Source organism: Conger conger, chromosome 5, assembly GCF_963514075.1.
Source record: "Conger conger chromosome 5, fConCon1.1, whole genome shotgun sequence".
Classification (NCBI taxonomy): Eukaryota; Metazoa; Chordata; class Actinopteri; order Anguilliformes; family Congridae; genus Conger; species Conger conger.
The window spans coordinates 37400059-37418665 of record NC_083764.1 but is presented as its reverse complement, the minus strand read 5'-3'; the positions used below and the strand labels follow the sequence as shown (position 1 = coordinate 37418665).

The following is an 18607-nucleotide window of genomic DNA, read 5'->3' as shown; positions in this document are numbered from 1 at the left end:
TTTGAAAGAAACACATTTTAAATATCCCTACTGTAGGTGTTGCACGTTTGTCAGAAACAAATCTTAGACTTAAGACTTAAATTGGCCAGCGTAAATTCAGTTCATTGTTTCCACTAGTGAGTGCTTTCTGTGACTGTCCATTGATCATAAATTCAAAATCTGTTTTCAGACATTGCCCAGCAGTGTGTTAGCAACATTGCACAAGCAAAACTCCCATTCCACCACATCCCAAAGGTGCTCTATTAGATGAACTGTGGAGGACATTGGAGCACACTAAACGCATTGTCAGGTTTGTGGAACCAGTTTGAGATGATGTGTGCTCTCTGACATATTTCAGTATCCTGCTGGGAGTCGCTATCAGAAGATGGGTAGACTGTGGCCATAAAGGGATGCACATGGTCACCAACAATACTCGGGTAGGCTGTGGTATTAAAATGAACAGTCTGGACATTCTCCTCTAACCTCTCAATAACAGAGCATTTTTGCCCAGGAAACCACAGCTCACATTTCACACAATTCTATGTAATCTCTAGAGACTGTTGTGCATGAAAATTCCAGGAGATCAGCAGTTCTGAGATACTCAAACCTCCCCATCTGGCACCAACAATCATTCCATAGTCAAAGTCACTTAGATCACATTTCTTCCCCATTCTGATCCTTGTTCTGAAGAACAACTGCCTCTTGGCCATGTCTACATGCTTTTGAGCATCGAGTTGCTGCCACATGATTGGCTGATAAGATATTTCTATTAACAAGCTGGTGTACAGGTGTGTGAACTGTGTGAATATTTTTTTGTCACAATTCATTGTTATATGAATGTTCCTTAAAACATATAAGCAAATTAACTAACATAATTATTTAGATTAAGTTTTACTAGAATGCATGTCATTGCAAACAAAAAAAACTTTGAACACTAAGGATGCTGTATGCATGACTGCTACTCTCAACGTTACTTAATGACTTATTGTTACTCTCATAGAGACAGTTAAATGCAGAAAATGACTGAATAAAGAGGGAGCTTAATGTTTGATATAAAAATAGGCAGTTGTCTCTTAGTTTCACCCATAACAAGTTTTAAGTAGTTTCATTTTGAATGGAGATTGTGATTGTTTTCATTTCTATTGTCCTTTGTAAACTCACTGGTCCTAAATGTATATAACTTGTTATTTCCTTTCTATCCTACCTTGATATCTACTGCAGCTCCCTGATAAAATTTCCCTCCATGGGACCAATGTTCATGCTGCTCAATGTGCCAAAAATGTACATTTGAAAAACTCAATATATTGACACGGTTACACACAAACATCCACAGACCTTATTGTGCATTGCTTCATCGAAAACTACTGTCTGTCAAAGTCAGGGGTGACCAACTCCGGTCCTGGAGGGCCGATCTATGTGCTGGTTTTTGTTCCAACCGATTACCTTCATTTTAGTTTTCTGACCACTCTATAAACAACACTGGTTCACTCCTGTACAGGATCATAGTGAAATCTTTAGGATACACATGCAGTCTGTGACTGTAGCTGGTGCCTATATACATAGCAGATTTAGACATGATTAAGCTAATTAAATAATTAAGAGCTGAATTTGCCACAAAGTCCTGAAACAGATTGGCCCTTGCTGTGCATCCCTGGTCTAACTACAAAGTCTCAACCAAAGCACACTAGTATTCTGGGGCACATCAACTTTGTTTTAAAATGTTCAGCAATTTGAGCAGTGGGGTCATGTTGAAAGATGGGCAATAATTCTGCTCTCCTGTGGGAAGTTCATTCAACCAGTGGGGCGATTATGGACAGACATTGTGACTGGGAGAATCGGCCACTCTGGGAGGAGACAGCCATTTCCCCAAATGTTACAAGTAAGATCTGGATGGGCAAAGATGTAAGGTTTGAACATTAATGTTTGGTTGAGCCCTGTTGGTTTGCACCAGGATTTCTAACCTGGAAGCGAGCTCTAGCAGTTAGCCGTTGAGATGGGATGTGGATGGGTCTGAACACAAGAGCAAGCTGTATTATCCTGTGTGCAACATTTAGATCAGGAGGAATTTGAGCTGGTACTTTGGTTTCTATGCAGGGGGAACAGTGCTATCTAGGGGCCAGGATGAGAATGCTCACAACAGATGCAGCTATGGACAGATGCTTGTGGGGGACACAGAGCTCTTTCTGTATGTATACAGTGACTCCTGAGGATTTAGGCCTGAGTACACATATTAGTGCAACTGTGTTTGCCCCATGCATGAGTTCCAGTCAAATAATGCATCTGTTTGCACAATCACAATGTCAGTGTGAAAATATAAGAACATTTGTCTATATGTATAAACCATCTGATAGTTTTCTATTTCTGTTTTATTTTTTCTACAGGTGCCCTACCAGTGTATCTGCGCAAACTGTATAAAAACCATCTTCCCACAAACATCCTGATGATTCTGGCAGTGTCTGTTCATACAAACATCCCAGTAATAATCTTAACCACTACCAGTGTCAGTTCATATTAACACTCTAATGAGTTTGTTTGAATAATCACCCTTGCTTTTTAATTTTTTTTAATCTAAAGCTGCCACCAAAGGTAAATGGTACAAAATGTTTTACATAAGAACATAAGTCTAATGATGAGAATAGGCCATTCAGCCTACGCAGGCTTGAATTTATCTCTTAATTTTGTCTCCAGACTGCCTTCATGTCACTCTCAGAAATATATAGACTGCCCCCTCGTGCAAAACATGGAATATTTCAAGAAATCTAATATATTTGGGCCTGACTTAATAAGGGTTCATTCAAATCTCATTTTTACTCCTTGCATCTTTTTCTTGCTATCTCTTCCTCACACCTTAGCTCCACCTAAGGAAAAGATGCTAGGATGAGATACGAGGACAGAGGAATCGAGGCAACATGTGTCAGGCAGTGTCAGTTTGAAGTGACGTCAATTACAGCTGTGGCAGAGGTGGAGCCGCAGGTGGATCATTTGCATGTCACGTGTTCTGAAAAAGACTTCTGCAAAAGCTGCACTCGTATCCTCACTGAAGCATCCTCAGGGAGCCTCCTCACTCCTCCAAGGAGCATTTCATGGATTGGAATGTCCTTAAAGATTTCAGGTTCACAGGACTACAGAGGAAACAGTGATCATGAGGATGAAAAATTAATTTATTAAGGCCTGAAGCTGCATACATAGCCTACTTGTTAAAAAGGCAAATAAATAAGCCATCATTGAACCACAGCCGTACATGGCACCGCATACAAATGTGTGTATACTCATTGCAGCTTCAAGCTGTTCATTTAGTGACACTCCATGCCAGTGGAGGGTGTAGATTCAGCTGTTGTGATAACCACGGGAAGCGCATAAGTGACAGCAGGCTCGTTCCAATTGATTCTTTTATCCGTCTTTGTCTTCTTGGTCCTCAACTGACTCAGTCGACTCTAAATATTCCTTGAAGGAGCTGCAGTGAGAGGAGCTAGGAGGCTTGCAAAGGATTCTTGAGCAAGGGAACCCGAGCACATGGCTTTAACAATATTTTATTTGTCTAATACACACTTCCTACATTCCTTCATGCTCGCATCCTTTCCTTGCTTCCTTTCCTTGCATCCTCCAATTTGTGGAGTTGCAGTGAATTCAAATAAAGGAAACAAAGAGTTAAAAATAAGTGACAGGAAAGAGCCCCTTGTCTCATTGGTCCTCAACTGACCCGAAATTGGTCAAGGTCCTCCATATTTAAGAACATTCCAACCCGTTAAATGCTCCTTGAAGGAGCTAGGGGTAAGGAGCCAGGAGGCTCCCAAAGTATTTGTAAAATATAATAATCCAAAAAATTGAATCATTATTAGTTTGGTATTTTAAGTCAAATGAATGCAGTTCAGTGCACAACGCAGCATTTTCCTGAAATTGGAAAATATCCAAACTGTACCTGTGCACTTGCCAATCACAACACATTCTATTTAAAAGCACTTAAACCAACTTGCACCATGCCCCATCTCCAATTTTCTTATTTTGTTGTGTTGGTAGGTATCAAGGAGAAATCAAAATACTGAAAATGGACAGACTGCAGTTTTTGAGCTTTGAAAATTAGGCATGTGATGCCCCAAAATATCCAATTTTTCAAGAGGTGAAGTTATGTTGATGCTGATTGACAGAAACTCTCAAGTCTTCCCTTGGATTTTTCATTGCCATTGGATTCCAGTTAGGACTCTGAAGTCATCCTGTCAAGCTTCCCAGCCCTTGCAGCTGAAAAGTTCTTCCATCTGGGTAATAAGCTATTTTGAATTTGCAGTACACAAAGCTTTGTTCTTAGAACAACATGTTCCCATTTTTTTCTAAATATCACCAAAACTTTTATTGCAAACTTTAAATATATCTGAAAAGATTTGATTCTGAAAGAATATTTGTTAAGTATAAGTGTCACTGTACCTTATGACACCAACCTGTATTATGTCTTTTCCTGTAATATCTCCAAAAGTAATAAATCCTACTCAAGGGTTTTGCATATGACGTATTTATACGTTCTATGTACTAACATGTCTAAGGAATGTTTCCAGTACCTTGTTGACTCTGAAGAATTCAGGCTGTTCTGGAGGCAGGGTCCTACGGGGTCCTACCTGGGACTAGATAGGTGTACTTTGTGTAGTTTTGGCTCAGTATAGTTGGCTGAGTACACATTGGATTTTAATGATGAAATACTGAATATACAGTCCCCTCTAAAAGTATTGGAACAGCAAGGCCAATTCCTTTGTTTTTGCAATACACTGAATACATTTGGGGTTGAGATAAAATGATGAACACGAGACAAGATTTCAGAATTTCAGCTTTTATTTCTTGGTCTTTACACATAGATGTGTTAACCACTTAGGACATAATGCATTTGGTATCAGACTATCCATTTTTAGGTGAGCAAAAGTATTGGAACAGAGAGTATTTAAGTAAATGAAAGTAAATAACACTTAATATTTGGTAGCATATCCCTTACTTGCAATAACTGCATCAAGCCTGCAACCCATTGTCCTCACCAAACTGTTGAATTCTTCTTTTATGATGCTTTTCCAGGCTTTTACTTGAAGGGGGTTTCCCCTTCAAACTCCTCTTCAGGAGGTGAAATGCATGCTTCCGATTGACTTGGCTGCTGTAAACACTCCACTTGTTCGCCCTAATGAATTCCTTTGTTGTGTTGGTAGTGTGTTTTGGGTCATTGTCTTGCTGCGTGATGAAATTCCTCCCAATTATTTTGGACGCATTTCTCCGTAAGTTGGCAGACAGAATGTTTTTGTAGACTTCTGAATTCATCTTGTTCCTACCATCACAAGTTACATCATCAATAAATATTAGGGAGCCTGCCCGATTACCAATAAAGGCCTATATTGGAATACTTTGAGCTCGCTACTGGTTCCGTTGTTCTGAAACCTGACAACTGAAGTCTAAAACCCATAGAAATGCATTCAAATTGACATCCAGTAGTCACATGCCCCTGCTTGTTCTGGCACTTCTTTCCTTTCTATCATTCTCTTGTAATTTCTCTGACAGGCATAAGGGGGTGGGGGGGCGTGGGGCATCATTCCACCTAGCAGTTCCCTGTTCTGTCCCAGCCTTTCTTAAAGTGTATCAGCGACAGTGGCTATGTTCAAAACCGCATACTACTCATACTAAATTTCAGGCAGATTTTCATTGAAAAGTCGTCTGCCAAGTATACTGTTTTCAACACAGCCTTTAATGGCCCCAGGGGTAAGTGGGTGCACTGTTCGCAGTCCCACACTCCCTGTACACAAAGCTATTATGATGTCATGGTGAGTGACAGGTGATTGGCTGTGATCTGTATCATAGCCTCAGAGGATCCACCTACTTCCAGCTAATTGGCTGTGCTCTCCGCTGTAGCTTTCCTGGCTATATCCACTTCAACATCCCTTTCAGAATAATCCACATATTCAAGTGGACTGCATTATCCTAAGAGATCTCCCTCAATGTGTTTTGTGGTGTGGGTGTGCGTACAGAAATGTGCAGTGTTGTACTGTAAGTGGTTGTACAGTGCTACGTGTGCATGTGCAGTATCTACAGTGCCGTGTTTGTGTGTTCATGTGTGTACAGTAACTGTGTACACAGTGCTGTATGTCATTGCATATGAAATACGTGTGCACTGGTGTATATTTACATACACTAGTACTATATGTGCCAATCACAATAAATGCCCAGCACATAGTATGAGCAGTACAGTGCATATATTTGTCTGCATGCGTACAGTATATTCCTATGTGCTTCTGTCCTGGTAGTTGCTGAGCTGTACTAATTGGGCCTGAGGGTAAACCCTGGACTTGTGCAATCCTATTACAGTCTCAGAGGATATAATCATGACTGTCTCAAGGGTACAGACCTTGACTCACCAGACCACATGTCCTCTACACCACCTTTACTCATTAGGTCAACACAGAGTACCCTGTGTGTAGTCCCATGCGCATTGCTCGCATGCAGAAGTACTGGTTCATAATTACATGTGATATATAAAATCCCCAGGTCGGAGAACCGTCAGGACTGAAGCACTGTCAGCACTGGTGCCTCAGAGGGGAGTCAAGGGGAGCAGGAGAATGCTCAGTGCTGGATATGGCTAGATGCCTCCTGAAAACTGTCTGTGAGAATTTCACACGGCTTCCTGAATGTGTGTTAATGAATGGAGTAAGTATAGGTGAAGGTGCAAGAGAGATTAGGGTAGCATAAAGTAGAAACAGAACACATGGGAAAGGGAGGTCAGGAGGGATTGGGGGTAACAGAATGCAGTGGACGTGAGGTAGGGTGGGTGGAACACCAAAAATTAATTACATTTACAACATGCAAACTTACATGCATTTGTATTACATTTAATTTAATTCCTGAAAATATATCACATATACTGCTATAACACTGTATATCATCTAGAATGAAAGAAAATGTTACATGTGACATACAAAAACATAATATAATGAACTTATGATACAATTTACACTATAATTTTCATACATTTTGCATGCATTTACAGTTAGTCAGTCAGTATTTAGGCAGAGACACAATTTTTGTCATTGTGGCTATGTAATCCAACATATCAGAATTCAAATAAAATAATTAATATGAGGTTAAGTTGAGCGTATGTACATCCATATCTGCTGACGATTGTAGGATTTACAGCCCTCTTTATATAGGGGAGCAAAGCAATTGCACAAATTAACATCTGAAATGAAGTCATTTTTATTACTTGGCTGCAAATCCTTTGCAATCAGTGACTACCTGGAGTCTACCTCCTTGGTTGCTTTAGGAGTCTGTTTGGGGTCACTGTCCTACTCCAAGGCGAAGGGCTGTCCAATGAGGATTGAGGAATTTGGTTTGATTTGAGCAGTTGTTTCTGCACACTTCAGAATTCACTCTGCTGCTGATGAATACAAGTGCAAGGCAAGGTAGCCTGTTCCAGTGGCAGCCATATATGCCGAAGCCATACCACTACTGTACCCCCCACCATGTGTCATATTTCACATGAGGGAGGGTGCTTTGTATCATGAAGAGTTCCATGGATCATGATCTCCAACCTCCACACAGGTTAAAACTGGTCTCATCTGTCCATAATACTTTTTTTGCAAACACTCGACCACTGACTAGACTAATCAGGGGCAAATCCCCCTGGAGCAGTGGGGTTAAGGCCTTGCTCAAAGGCTCAACAGCTGCATTGACCTTATTGTGACTACATACGGGCTTGAACCACCAACCATCTTGGTCCCAATCAAGCACCTTAGCACTAGGCTATAGGCCACCCCTATACTCTTCCTTACCAGTGGTTTGCATCTTATGGGGAACTCTATGCCGGTGTAGTCTTTGACACATATCTATGTGTAGAATGTTCTTGATTTGTTCAATAGTTGAGAAGGGGTTCATCCACTACAGTGGTCTTCCATGGTCTACCAAGTAATTTGCTATTGCTGAACTCACCAGTGGGATCTTGCTTCTGAACAATGGATCAAACAGTTTTTTTGACACACCCAATGCTTTGGCTATGTCTCTACTCAATTTATTTATATCATCATGACAGTAGCAATGGGCAAACTCCACACCTAGAATCAACCTTTTTATAACTTTCTTCTGTATGAACACATGAAACAGCTGGCAAAAGGTGGAGTATTTTTATTATGAAATGGGAACAGGAAAATAAATAGCCTATCAGTTACACATAGGCAACTAAACGCGTGTGCAACAATTGCCAGTTGCAGCAAGGCAGCTATAAAACATTCATGTAAAGAAACAGAATCACGAACGAACAACTCCAACTGTGTCTCCGCCTCGTCACGTCCTTATATCAGCCAAACTTTCACATTATCATTTTTATTTGTGTTAAACGAGTGTTGTGCTTCTCTCCCAAGGTCAATTACATTTTTTATTTCACGAAAATTTAGGCCTGCATTAAAATGTTTCCAGCAGTTGGCTATAATTGCGCAAATTTGAGCCAAATAAACAAACCCTTTTAAATGTCTTTTTTCGGACCGTGGGCTAAGTAATTTGTGGTTCTCGACTGCAGGCCTATAGCATGTGTGAAACAGGATGGAAAATTACAGCAGGCTCTTTCCATCCACCACGACCTCAATTCTTCTGTAAATGACCAGCATGATGCAGGCATAAGCTCTTTTACCAGAAAGCCAATTTAGGCCTGAGCTCAGGCCAATCTGTCTGCCGCTGCCAAAGCGCAAGAGAGCTCAGACCCTCACAACTGTACACCAAGGGGGGCAGGTCACAGTAAAAATGTGAATACATTTCAAGTATTCACTGTGGAAAGAGCAGGGGAAGGGAGAAGCATGCTGAATTCTTCACTTGTGACAGATGGAAGGAATTAATATTGCAAATATATTTGTATTTCACTTCCATTTTATGATTTGTCTTGTTTCACACATTTTAGCGCTTTTCCCAGTGCCTGCAATATGACACATTTTTCCCTTAGCCTATATAACAAAACCACTATAATGAATTTAAATGTTGAAATCGATTCAGTTCTGTCCTTTATTTCAAGAAAATAGTTTTGCAGCATTTTGTTTCATAATCCTCTGGAAATTAGTTTGCTGTCAGTGTGAAAAACAATGCTGTATTGCTGAGCTTTGCAGTTCTAGATTGTAAGACTGTGGCCTTTTCTAATGTTCAGCGGCAGGAAGGCAGTGGAATGGGGATGGGGGCAAGAAAAGTAAGGTAGGATCATTTTGGATTTTGGCAAGCGCCTCCCCGGTTAACATGTTTATATTGACCACATATTGGTCTAATAAACGGAAAAGATGAGAGTTTAACCACACAGTCTAACCGTACACCCAGCAAAGGATCAGATACCCTAGAGATGTGCTATTGCTGCTCAGCCAGATTAAACGCAAAGCTCTCTATGACCTGGTCCAGTTACCGAATGACTCCTGTGCTGGAACAAGGTTTTTTTGAATACTCTTTTGAAGACCTGGGTTTGAGATCCTCCCATGACTGTTTCACCTTAATATGTAAAAGTTCATTTCATTTTCAGCCATTTATGGTTACTCAATTTCAATAATGATTTCAGCGCTCATTCATTTATTAAGACACATTCACTGGTTATGGTGTAAATGACAGGCACCTGGCTTTGGAGTACTGCCATAAGATTTATTTCAGCTGTGTTGGTACTAGTCAGCTGTGCTTTGTGAAAAAAAAAAACCCTATTTACACTGAACTAATTTTCCTTTCATTGACCTGGATTTTCTGCTTTAGCTGAGTTGATTATACATATTTACAAAATGATTTGTATCTAAACACAAGACAAAGGGAATTAAATATGGCAGAAATAAAATGACACAATTGCACTGAATGGGAAGGGAACCCTGCTGATGGGCTGTGGTCAGCATCTGTTCAGCTCCTTCATATGGTGGGTTCTGTGCTGTATGCATTACTGTACCATTACCAGACCTTACAGACCTTTCCGGAAACACTACATACTAGGTTACCTAGTGTGACAGGTTTCGCTGTCCCTCTATTAGGCAGAACGGGGATGCTAAATGAAAAGTAACTCACCTCTGATATTTCAGTGTCTGCTCCACACTAAAGCTCTCCAAACTGTTGCACTCATTTTTGCTTCTGGAAATTTCCTCTTGCTGAAATCCAACTGAGTAGGGTCATATTCAAACATGCTCAACCTCACATGTAAATATAATTTATGCATGAATGAAGCAGGTTGAATGGGAGTGAAAGTTACCGATTGATTACACTTCCCTGAGAAGATGCAGGCATACTAGACCTCCCACTCATCATGAATGATTTCCACAATGGAGCTTTCCTTATGGCTCAAGGTAAGCGTCCAAGATTAAATGGAGGGTTCTATTCACATTTTTGGACACTTACCACTCTTTTCTGAGATGGTCAAAAAACTTCCCAGCATCCTCAATACTCAATCACAGATACTGCTCTAATTACTGTGATTCCAAGAAATAACCATGATTTCTAATGCAGTAAAAGTACAAAGCATGGATCTGCTCAAACTGAAATATTTGTATAATACATTACAAAACTGTACGGCTAACAAGGCATGGACATGCACCAAATACTTGCTGAGTCAATGCCTCCAATGGTGAAGACTACAGCAATAAGCAGAACAAACATCTAAAACGTTCACAGTATTCTTTTTATCAATTTCATCTCCCTTCCATCATAGATTCAGAAGAACAAATACATACAGCTTGGCATAAAAAGCATTTTTGTATCAAATATTAACAATAACAACCTAGGAATATTAAATTGTATTTCATCTGTTATTTATTTTTTGTTATCAGATCACTTTTTATTGTAAGGGAAATATATGCACACTCTCAGAAAGGTTATGGTATAGGTCTATATGTTGAACACAGAAGTCAACAATGAGCGAACTGTACAAATGCCAGGTGGTGCCTCTCCACCTGTGTTTATACAGTTTTAAGAGGTACCTAACTCACCCAGAAAAGGCTAATGAGTTAGTTAGCATGGTAGCAGCCACACAAGTCTCAATAAACATCAAGTTTCATTCTCATGAGTAGTTGTAATGGGTCCTACACAATGCCTCAATACGCTTCCATGGCCTGTGATTGCAGAAAGAAACCCACTGACAATCAGACCTAGACCCAGGACAGGCCCGCTCATATGTTGAGATTCGGTATCAGATACTCTCTGCAAGGCAGGGTTCTGGTCAGTCCTACTGACATCACAGCTCAGGAGTGTTGACCAATAGCGGTGGTTATCTTTTGATGGAATGCTCTTTCAGGGTGTGTAAACTCATGACTCATCTCTCTCACACCTCTCTTTAGTGGGCTTCCATGAGCAAACAACTTTCAACCGCTTAAAAACGTACAATGTGAGGATACATACAAAAAAATCCAACGTGGAAAATGAATCTTTGGTTAAAGATGTATCTTGTTGCTTGAAAGCATGGTTTTGAGGGGAGGAGGTTTGTGGGTGCCATGGCTCCTGTCTCTTTACAGTGCTTTCCCAATCCTGCACTGTAAGAAGAGGGAGCTTGGATTTCCCTTAAATAGACCTGTTTGCTCATAATTTGTGTAATGTCCTGTGTGAACCCTAATCCCCACTGCACCCGCTCTTCCACAAAAGTTGGTCACAGTCACACTGACAAACAACCTTCAGAGGCCTGGCATCTGACCACGCCCTTTTTCTGCTTTCCTCCCCTGACTCCAAAATCTGCAATTCAGGTGTCCATAGCGAGGCTGACCCGCTTCTAGTCATGCTTTGCCCGCCCCTTCTTCTGTGTTTTCCCATTTTCTGCCGCTGCCTGCTTCTCCTCCGCCTTGCTCAAGCCGTTGGTTACCACGGAGTCGCCGTTGGTAATGGCCTTGCCACTCTTGGGGGTGCCCTCCTTTCGTGGGTGGCGGCGGTAGGTTTGGTAGTAGAAGTTGGCAAAGAGGATGATAAAGGTGACGGCGTAGCCAATCAGAGCCCAGTGCATCCACTGGGGGAAGTCACAGTCAATGTAGAGGGAGTGGGCGGCGTGTCCGATCGTCACATGGAACTGGATCTGAAAAACGAGCCAGATGCACCTTTAAACAAGTAACATTCCCCAACATCTCCTGAAACAAACAGCCCAGGAGAGAATTTAGGTTCAGGTTGTATTCCACATGACCATGCAGATATGTCTTTATTCAAGGACTGCAATCTACTTGACTGCGTGTAATTGCTCTAGAGGGAAATTACTATCTACATGGCCAAATGGTTCTCTTACCATTTGGATGATGGTCAGGTATTTTTTCCACCAAAGGTATTTCTGGATCTTGGGTCCGAAGGCAGCCAGAGCATAGTACAGGTACATGACGACATGGATAGCAGCATTGATGTGTGCACCAAATAAGGCTGCAGGAAGAGAAGGGTCCACACTGAGTACACCCTACCACAGTGCATTGTCACACTGAACAGCCCTCACAAAAATCCACCACAGGGTCAGTCTACCTGACTGGCCACAGGACATGATTGCAGGACATGGTCACAATTTCAATACCCACAAACCTACAGTAGCATTCAGCCTTACACACAAGGCTTTCATTACAGAATTCAATGATGAAAACAAATGTTGCCAGTGTTGTTGCAAGAAGACCTCGACAAATGAGATTAAGGTTAAGCTAATTTTTGTTTGGAACCATTGAATATAATTTTTAAACGGAAATGTGGAACAGCTTCCTAAATCAATATTACTACACAGATTCATGGGAGTCAAGAGCTTGTGTTGCTGGAGAACTAGAGAAGGGAAGAGGAGCTGACACAAAATTAATACTTATTTTTACTTTAACAATTGTCAGTCAATGCTAGAAAATTAATTTGTTCTTATATATGGCCAGTGAACATAACATTGCCATACAAAGTTCCATGCTTTAACCCAAGGATCTCAAACTGCTCAAAATCCTACAGGGCAGCTGCAGTATGTCAATAGGTTTTTGATAGGCTATTGCACTTAAGTGCCTATTCTTTCACTTTTTAGCTAAATAGTCTGTATGCCTTGTTTCAAAGGCCTAAATTGGCTGCTGATTGAAAGGAAATCACAAAAACCAGCAGGGCTGGAGTTTGAGAGCCCTGCTTTACCCATAAACCCCTGAATGCCCTCTGTTAGTATCTGTTAGTATCTGTTAGTGTCCATATCTAAAACATACACGAAAACTGAAGTGATATAAAAAGAAACTATTGACCCCTCTTTGCTTCGCCTTTGGGGGAGGGTTGTTCCACTGATCCTTCCCTGCCTGCATGGGTAGGGTATACACACTGCTATGACCTTTCCCTTACCTCATCCTGCATCGCCAATTCAATTCAATTCAATTCAATTTTATTTGTATTGTGCTTTGACTGTCACAACAATGCTTTACAGAGTAGCAGAAGAGCAAACACCAGACCTGAACCCCCAGAATAGCAAGCAGGTCAGGTAAAACATGAGGTCCACGTGTTTTTGGTACTCACACTGTCCTCCTGCAACCCACTTGATCCCAATCCACCAAAGGATGAACATGGTACAATGGTGGTACACATGCAGGAAGCTGACCTGGTTGAACTTCTTCCGCAGGATGAAGAAAACCGTGTCCAGGTACTCCACACCTTTTGAGATGTAGTACCACCAGAGAGCTGCCGCTATCTGTCAAAGAGAGATCCACTCATTCCAATTAATCCCTGTTAAATATTTCATCTACCCTTCAAATGGCCACTGAAGAAGAAGGCTCAAATAACTTCTGAGTGTTGGTTCACTGGTGTTGTGTTTGGCTGTTCAGAGTGAAGGATAGCCTCCAGTTCAAACAAAACATTATGGACAGAGCCTTAGAGAAAAATTACCTGTGAGTTAATCATATGCTAACAGCGGATTGGATCCACACTGCCCTTGTAAGTGATAATAACCCACATCCCTAAATCGTAACCCAAACCCTGTTCTCTGGAGAAACGGAAACCTACATCAGTGTAAATGCTGATTCCATCTTCTGTCATTTAGAAAGGCAGCAGTCTGCCTCTCCCTCTCTCCTTCTAACAAGCACACACATAAACATACAAACAAATGGCTGACTTACAGAATAGGACAAAGGGGAAAATGCTAATGTTTGCCGCACGCACCTGCAGTACTACTTAGTTTCTTGTGTTTACAGAGCGCAACAACATTTTTTTGTTTTTGACTTACAGAATAATATATAAAACATGGGCACAGCTGTTTTATATTTGCGGTCATTAAAATTAAACTGTTAATAATGACTGTGTAAAGGAAACTGCCTCCTAGACTTCGGCAGTCAGGCTGGGCACAATCTGCTCAGGGGGTTTTGTGGTAGCCCCGCTCCGACCCCGGCTCACTCTTCTGCCTGTGCCTGGGTGGGGAGCAGATTGAAAGCGGTTCAACCTTGCCTTGTCTGTAAGGAGGTCAGGAGTGATCATATAAACCCTCGCAAAATGGAACTCTCAAGCCGCTTACCGAAAAGCTGCTAATTAGCAGGGAGGCCTCTTCCCAGCCTCAGGGCCGGAGAGTCCCTCCTTCAGCCGTTCCCTCTTTTCACGCCCGCTGGAGCGTGTACTTCCCATTCATTCTAGTGATCCTGCTCTCATTCCCTGTTCATTTCAATGTTATGCTCCCATTCCCTGTTCATTTCAATGTTCTGCTCCCATTCCCTGTTTATTCCAATGATCTTGCTCCCATTCCCTGTTTATACCAATGATCCTGCTCCCATTCCCTGTTTATTTCAGGGATCCTGCTCCCATTCCTTGTTTATTCCAATGATCGTTCTCCCATTCGCTGTTCATGCCAATGACCCTGCTCCCATTCCCCGTTTATTCCAGTGATCCTGCTCCCATTCCCCATTCAATGCAGTGATCCTGCTCCCATTCCCCGTTTATTTCAATGATCCAGCTGCCATTCCCTGTTTATTCCAATGAGACGATCAAAGTTGCGACTGTGCTCGCTAAGCTGAACTTCATCAGAAAGTTTGAAAGACTATGCAGTTTGCCTGTGTACTGTTTGTCTAATGCCAAAGGATGAGTCACTATTTGAGAAAGATTTCCTTTCCTCCATTTCCAATTTGAACAAGGAGCCGCTTTCATAATTTCCCACAGCACCCCTCCTCCAAATGCAGACAGCTGTTCAGTTTTATCTAACCCTTAGCACACAAGCACCCCAGAAGCACTGGAGTGCATGCTCACCCCTTGAGTCTGGTTTCTCCTCAGATTTCATCCTGCATGCCATCCATGGACTTTTCCAGAAGGCTAGTTCCATTAAAAAATCATTGGCTGGACTACATTATTTAGGTTTTTCTCCTCGGGATGTAGCAGTTTTGATCTGGGATTTAGAGGAAATACTCACCCTCACTTCATTCACATCATTGGAGTAGTTAACTGGTTGACAACGGAAACTGTAACCAGCTGCCCGAGAGCCAAGGTAGAGCTGAGAGAGAGAGAGAGAGTTTACTAATAAACTCTAAATAAATTGAAATGATGCACGTGCCATTTGCATTCTTGCATGACTGTTTCTAATCATTTTGATGATGACAATATTAGGTCAAAGGTGAATGGCAACCTGGTCTGTTCTTTTTAACCATAAGGTCCCAGCCATGCACAGTCTTTTTTTGAGAAAAACGCACCTCTTTCCAGATGTAGAAGTTGAGCACGACCATGCTGAAATTGTAGACGATCAGGGTCTTCCTCAGTTGGAAAGGCTCTCTGTGCTGCATGTACTTGGGCCCCAGCCAGAGGAAGAGCAGGTAGAGAACACTGATGGCCAATGTAGGGAAAGGGGACTCCATCAGAGGCCATTTCTCCACACGCTTATCTGTGGGGACAGAGAAACACACACACATGCATGAACACAGCCAACACTGAGACAGAAGTGAAGCACAAAATTAGGAATATCTAGTTCAAATATGAATTAAAAAATGTGTTAAAATTGGATTAGTTAAAAAATGAAACACACATCACATTTTAAGCGGTTTATCCCATTCTACTGCTTTCTAATTAAATGGCTTCAGGTCAGTGGGATAAAACTAAGGATCACCGGGCTGAAAATTCTGCAGACTGCAGCTGCATTATGTCAATAAATCTGAAAGTGAAGTGTAATGTGATGTTGATATGGTTTATTCTTATCTGGGCCACCAAACAAGAGGTTTCAGTCTAGCATTAGCAAATATCAGGCAATGATAACGTTTTCATCTGCTAGCAATTGGGTAAGGCCTTTGGCAGCCCCACATGCTTCGATATTAAGAATTCCATGTGTTAACATATCGACACATTCCGTACATGCTGTCAATACACTTTCCTAATGAAGAAAACATAAATAACTTTACCTGCTATGCTAAGGCTCCATTTATAAAACTCTATTGAGTCATTTACGAAATGGGTTACAATCTCCATATTTCAGCTTTGTCTTGTTTTTCCTGCAAATAAACATGAAAAGCATTTAGCCATTGCCATATGCCACTTTTGAAACAAGTCAAATTAATTTATACATGTGCGCATGCACACACATGTTAAAAGAACTACAGAGTGCCCTCCAGCACAGGTTCAAGTGGTGTCTGAAACACAAATTAAATCTGTAATTGGGATGCAATTTGCTCAAATGCACCAGCTTTATTAACACGGACACTTAAATACACACATCTATTTCAAATGTTTCTCTTTAAATGACATAAGCAGAACTATAAAATTCGATATATTCTCTGAAATTTGGATGAATAGTCCTACATCAAAATAATCATTTTATTGAGTTGCATAGACCAGTGGTTACCCTTGTCAATGCACCTGGAGATCTACCGTCCAGTTGGTTTTTATTCCAATTAGTGTTCCTGGTGGATCTCCAGGAATAAGGCTGGGAACCACTGGCATAGACAATGGCCAGTCTGAGTGTTCAAATATTAAATAATTAGTTACATAGAACAAGTGACACAGAGACACACATATTCCCCCAAAACACACACAGGTCTTTTAACAGAATATTTAGCTAATGTATACGTGTTTTCAGCATAGTACAGTTTTTCTTTATTTAATTGCAAATATACAAGCCTTATGCAAATATACAAGCCTTATGTCTGCTTTAATGTATTATTGCTACATAATACCACCATTCACAAAATCTGTACCACCCCCAGCCCCCAGGAAGAAAAATAATGCTAATCAAATATTAATTATACTTTTTCTATACACATGAAAAATTGATTTTATTTTTTATAGTGTTTAATAGCCTACAATTAAGCCGTTCTCTCGGTAACACATGCGCTTCTAATTTTAGAATAAATACAGAGAGCGCGAGTTATCTTAAAACAAACTTATGTTACAAACAGAAAGCCAGACCGGCTGTGCACGGGTTTCCGTTGCACACAAAAGCCAAAGGCGCGTGTGTCAGCAGGTTTCTCGCGGAGTTGTCAAGAGGCTTAATTCCAACAGATCAACGAGCTTAAATGCAAATATTTCACGACCTATATTGAAATGCTCATTATGTGCAGATAATAAATAATAGTGCTAAACCACAAGTTACAGCAGTTTTATTATATCATAAAGAGCAGGCGAAAATATAAGATCTGTTTTAGCTGTCAGTAAAAATGTATCTCCGCCCAAATAGTCACGAACAGTTAGAGCACATGTCTTGACAACCAGCCGGATACTGAATAAACTTACATAGATAGCCCCAGTATGCTACCAGATACAGTTAACCGGGCGATGCGCCTCACAAAAGGGAAATTTTAGGACAATTGTAGCACGAGACCGAACAGATATTTCACTGGAGTAACTTGAGCTTTGTTAAGTGAAACAAATACAACGCAAGACAGATGATATACCAGGGAGCTGCGCGTGCACAAGAGATTAAACTCGGATGTGGCTCAAAAGATGTTCCAAATGAGCTCAATATACATGAACGCATATACACTTTCTAGTGATTTGTGATAATTTACATAACAATATACTGAGCGACTAACATAACCAATAAAAAGCAAATGCAACTGCAAGACGCTTGTTCTTACCCTATGGTGATTGAAATCTTCTTAGTGACACTCAGTGCGAGGTCATGTAAAATGAACTTGCTCTGTCTTGCTACAAAGCTGCAGAATACTTTTTATTTAGTTCGGCATTAGCCACGATTTTGGCAAAATAAGAAAGGCAAACAAAATCTAAAAAAAAAAGATACACGGGCGGCTCTCCAGGGTGCTCAGTGCTGCTGTACCCCTTCCAATCCCCTGAATAGCGGAGCAGGGATGGTGGACTGCGCATGCGGATAATGATGACCGACAGACAAGACCGAAAACTCCCAGCTTATTTCCGTGATCAGCTTTGGGGGTGAGACCCTCGTTCAAGTGCAGTTAAATATGTCATGACGCGTTACTGAAATATAGTCACCCATAAACGAGCGACTAACACGCTGTTAGTCATAACATGCCACTTTGTGAAACAACCTTGTTGTTTGGCGGGCCACTTTGAGCACCTTTAGACAGTTCATAAGCTATTCTTTTTTTTCAACCTGTTTAATACCCTCCCTTAGCAATGCTACAGAGCTAATAGTGACTCAGTTCTACAGAGCTTCTGCGTAAATTTTTGTTGGTCCTTCTATGCCAGTGCTACGGACAGACGAAATCTACGGGCTGTATTTTGTAACTTTACATTTGGACTGGAATATATAAATATATATATATTTTTTTAATGTATA

The 18607-nt window shown here is 41.0% G+C and overlaps 1 protein-coding gene across 2 annotated transcripts; it reads right to left on the bottom strand.

Moving 5' to 3' along the window:
* Positions 1-10591: 10591 nt before the first annotated feature.
* LOC133128393 (elongation of very long chain fatty acids protein 4-like) lies at positions 10592-18138 on the bottom strand. 2 transcript variants are annotated; one of them, XM_061241856.1, is made up of 8 exons: positions 17928-18138; positions 16697-16808; positions 16257-16346; positions 15558-15745; positions 15281-15361; positions 13411-13582; positions 12191-12318; positions 10592-11986 (listed from the first exon to the last, which is right to left on the bottom strand). In XM_061241856.1, the coding sequence occupies exons 3-8, from the start codon at positions 16321-16323 to the stop codon at positions 11690-11692; spliced, it is 933 nt and encodes a 310-aa protein (XP_061097840.1). In that variant the 5' UTR covers positions 16324-16346; positions 16697-16808; positions 17928-18138; the 3' UTR covers positions 10592-11689. The 2 variants fall into 2 exon arrangements, with proteins under 2 accessions (XP_061097840.1, XP_061097839.1); XM_061241855.1 differs by lacking the exon at positions 16697-16808.
* Positions 18139-18607: the final 469 nt, after the last annotated feature.

Bases quoted from the DNA above. Each gene is read 5' to 3' on its own strand.
- LOC133128393 (XM_061241856.1), bottom strand. From the start codon at position 16,323: ATGGAGATTGTAACCCATTTCGTAAATGACTCAATAGAGTTTTATAAA. The intron at 15,746-16,256 runs GTAAAGTTATTT...CTGTCCCCACAG, and splicing joins ATGGAGCCTTAGCATAGCAG to ATAAGCGTGTGGAGAAATGG. The intron at 13,583-15,280 runs GTGAGTATTTCC...TCTCTTTGACAG, and splicing joins ATGATGTGAATGAAGTGAGG to ATAGCGGCAGCTCTCTGGTG.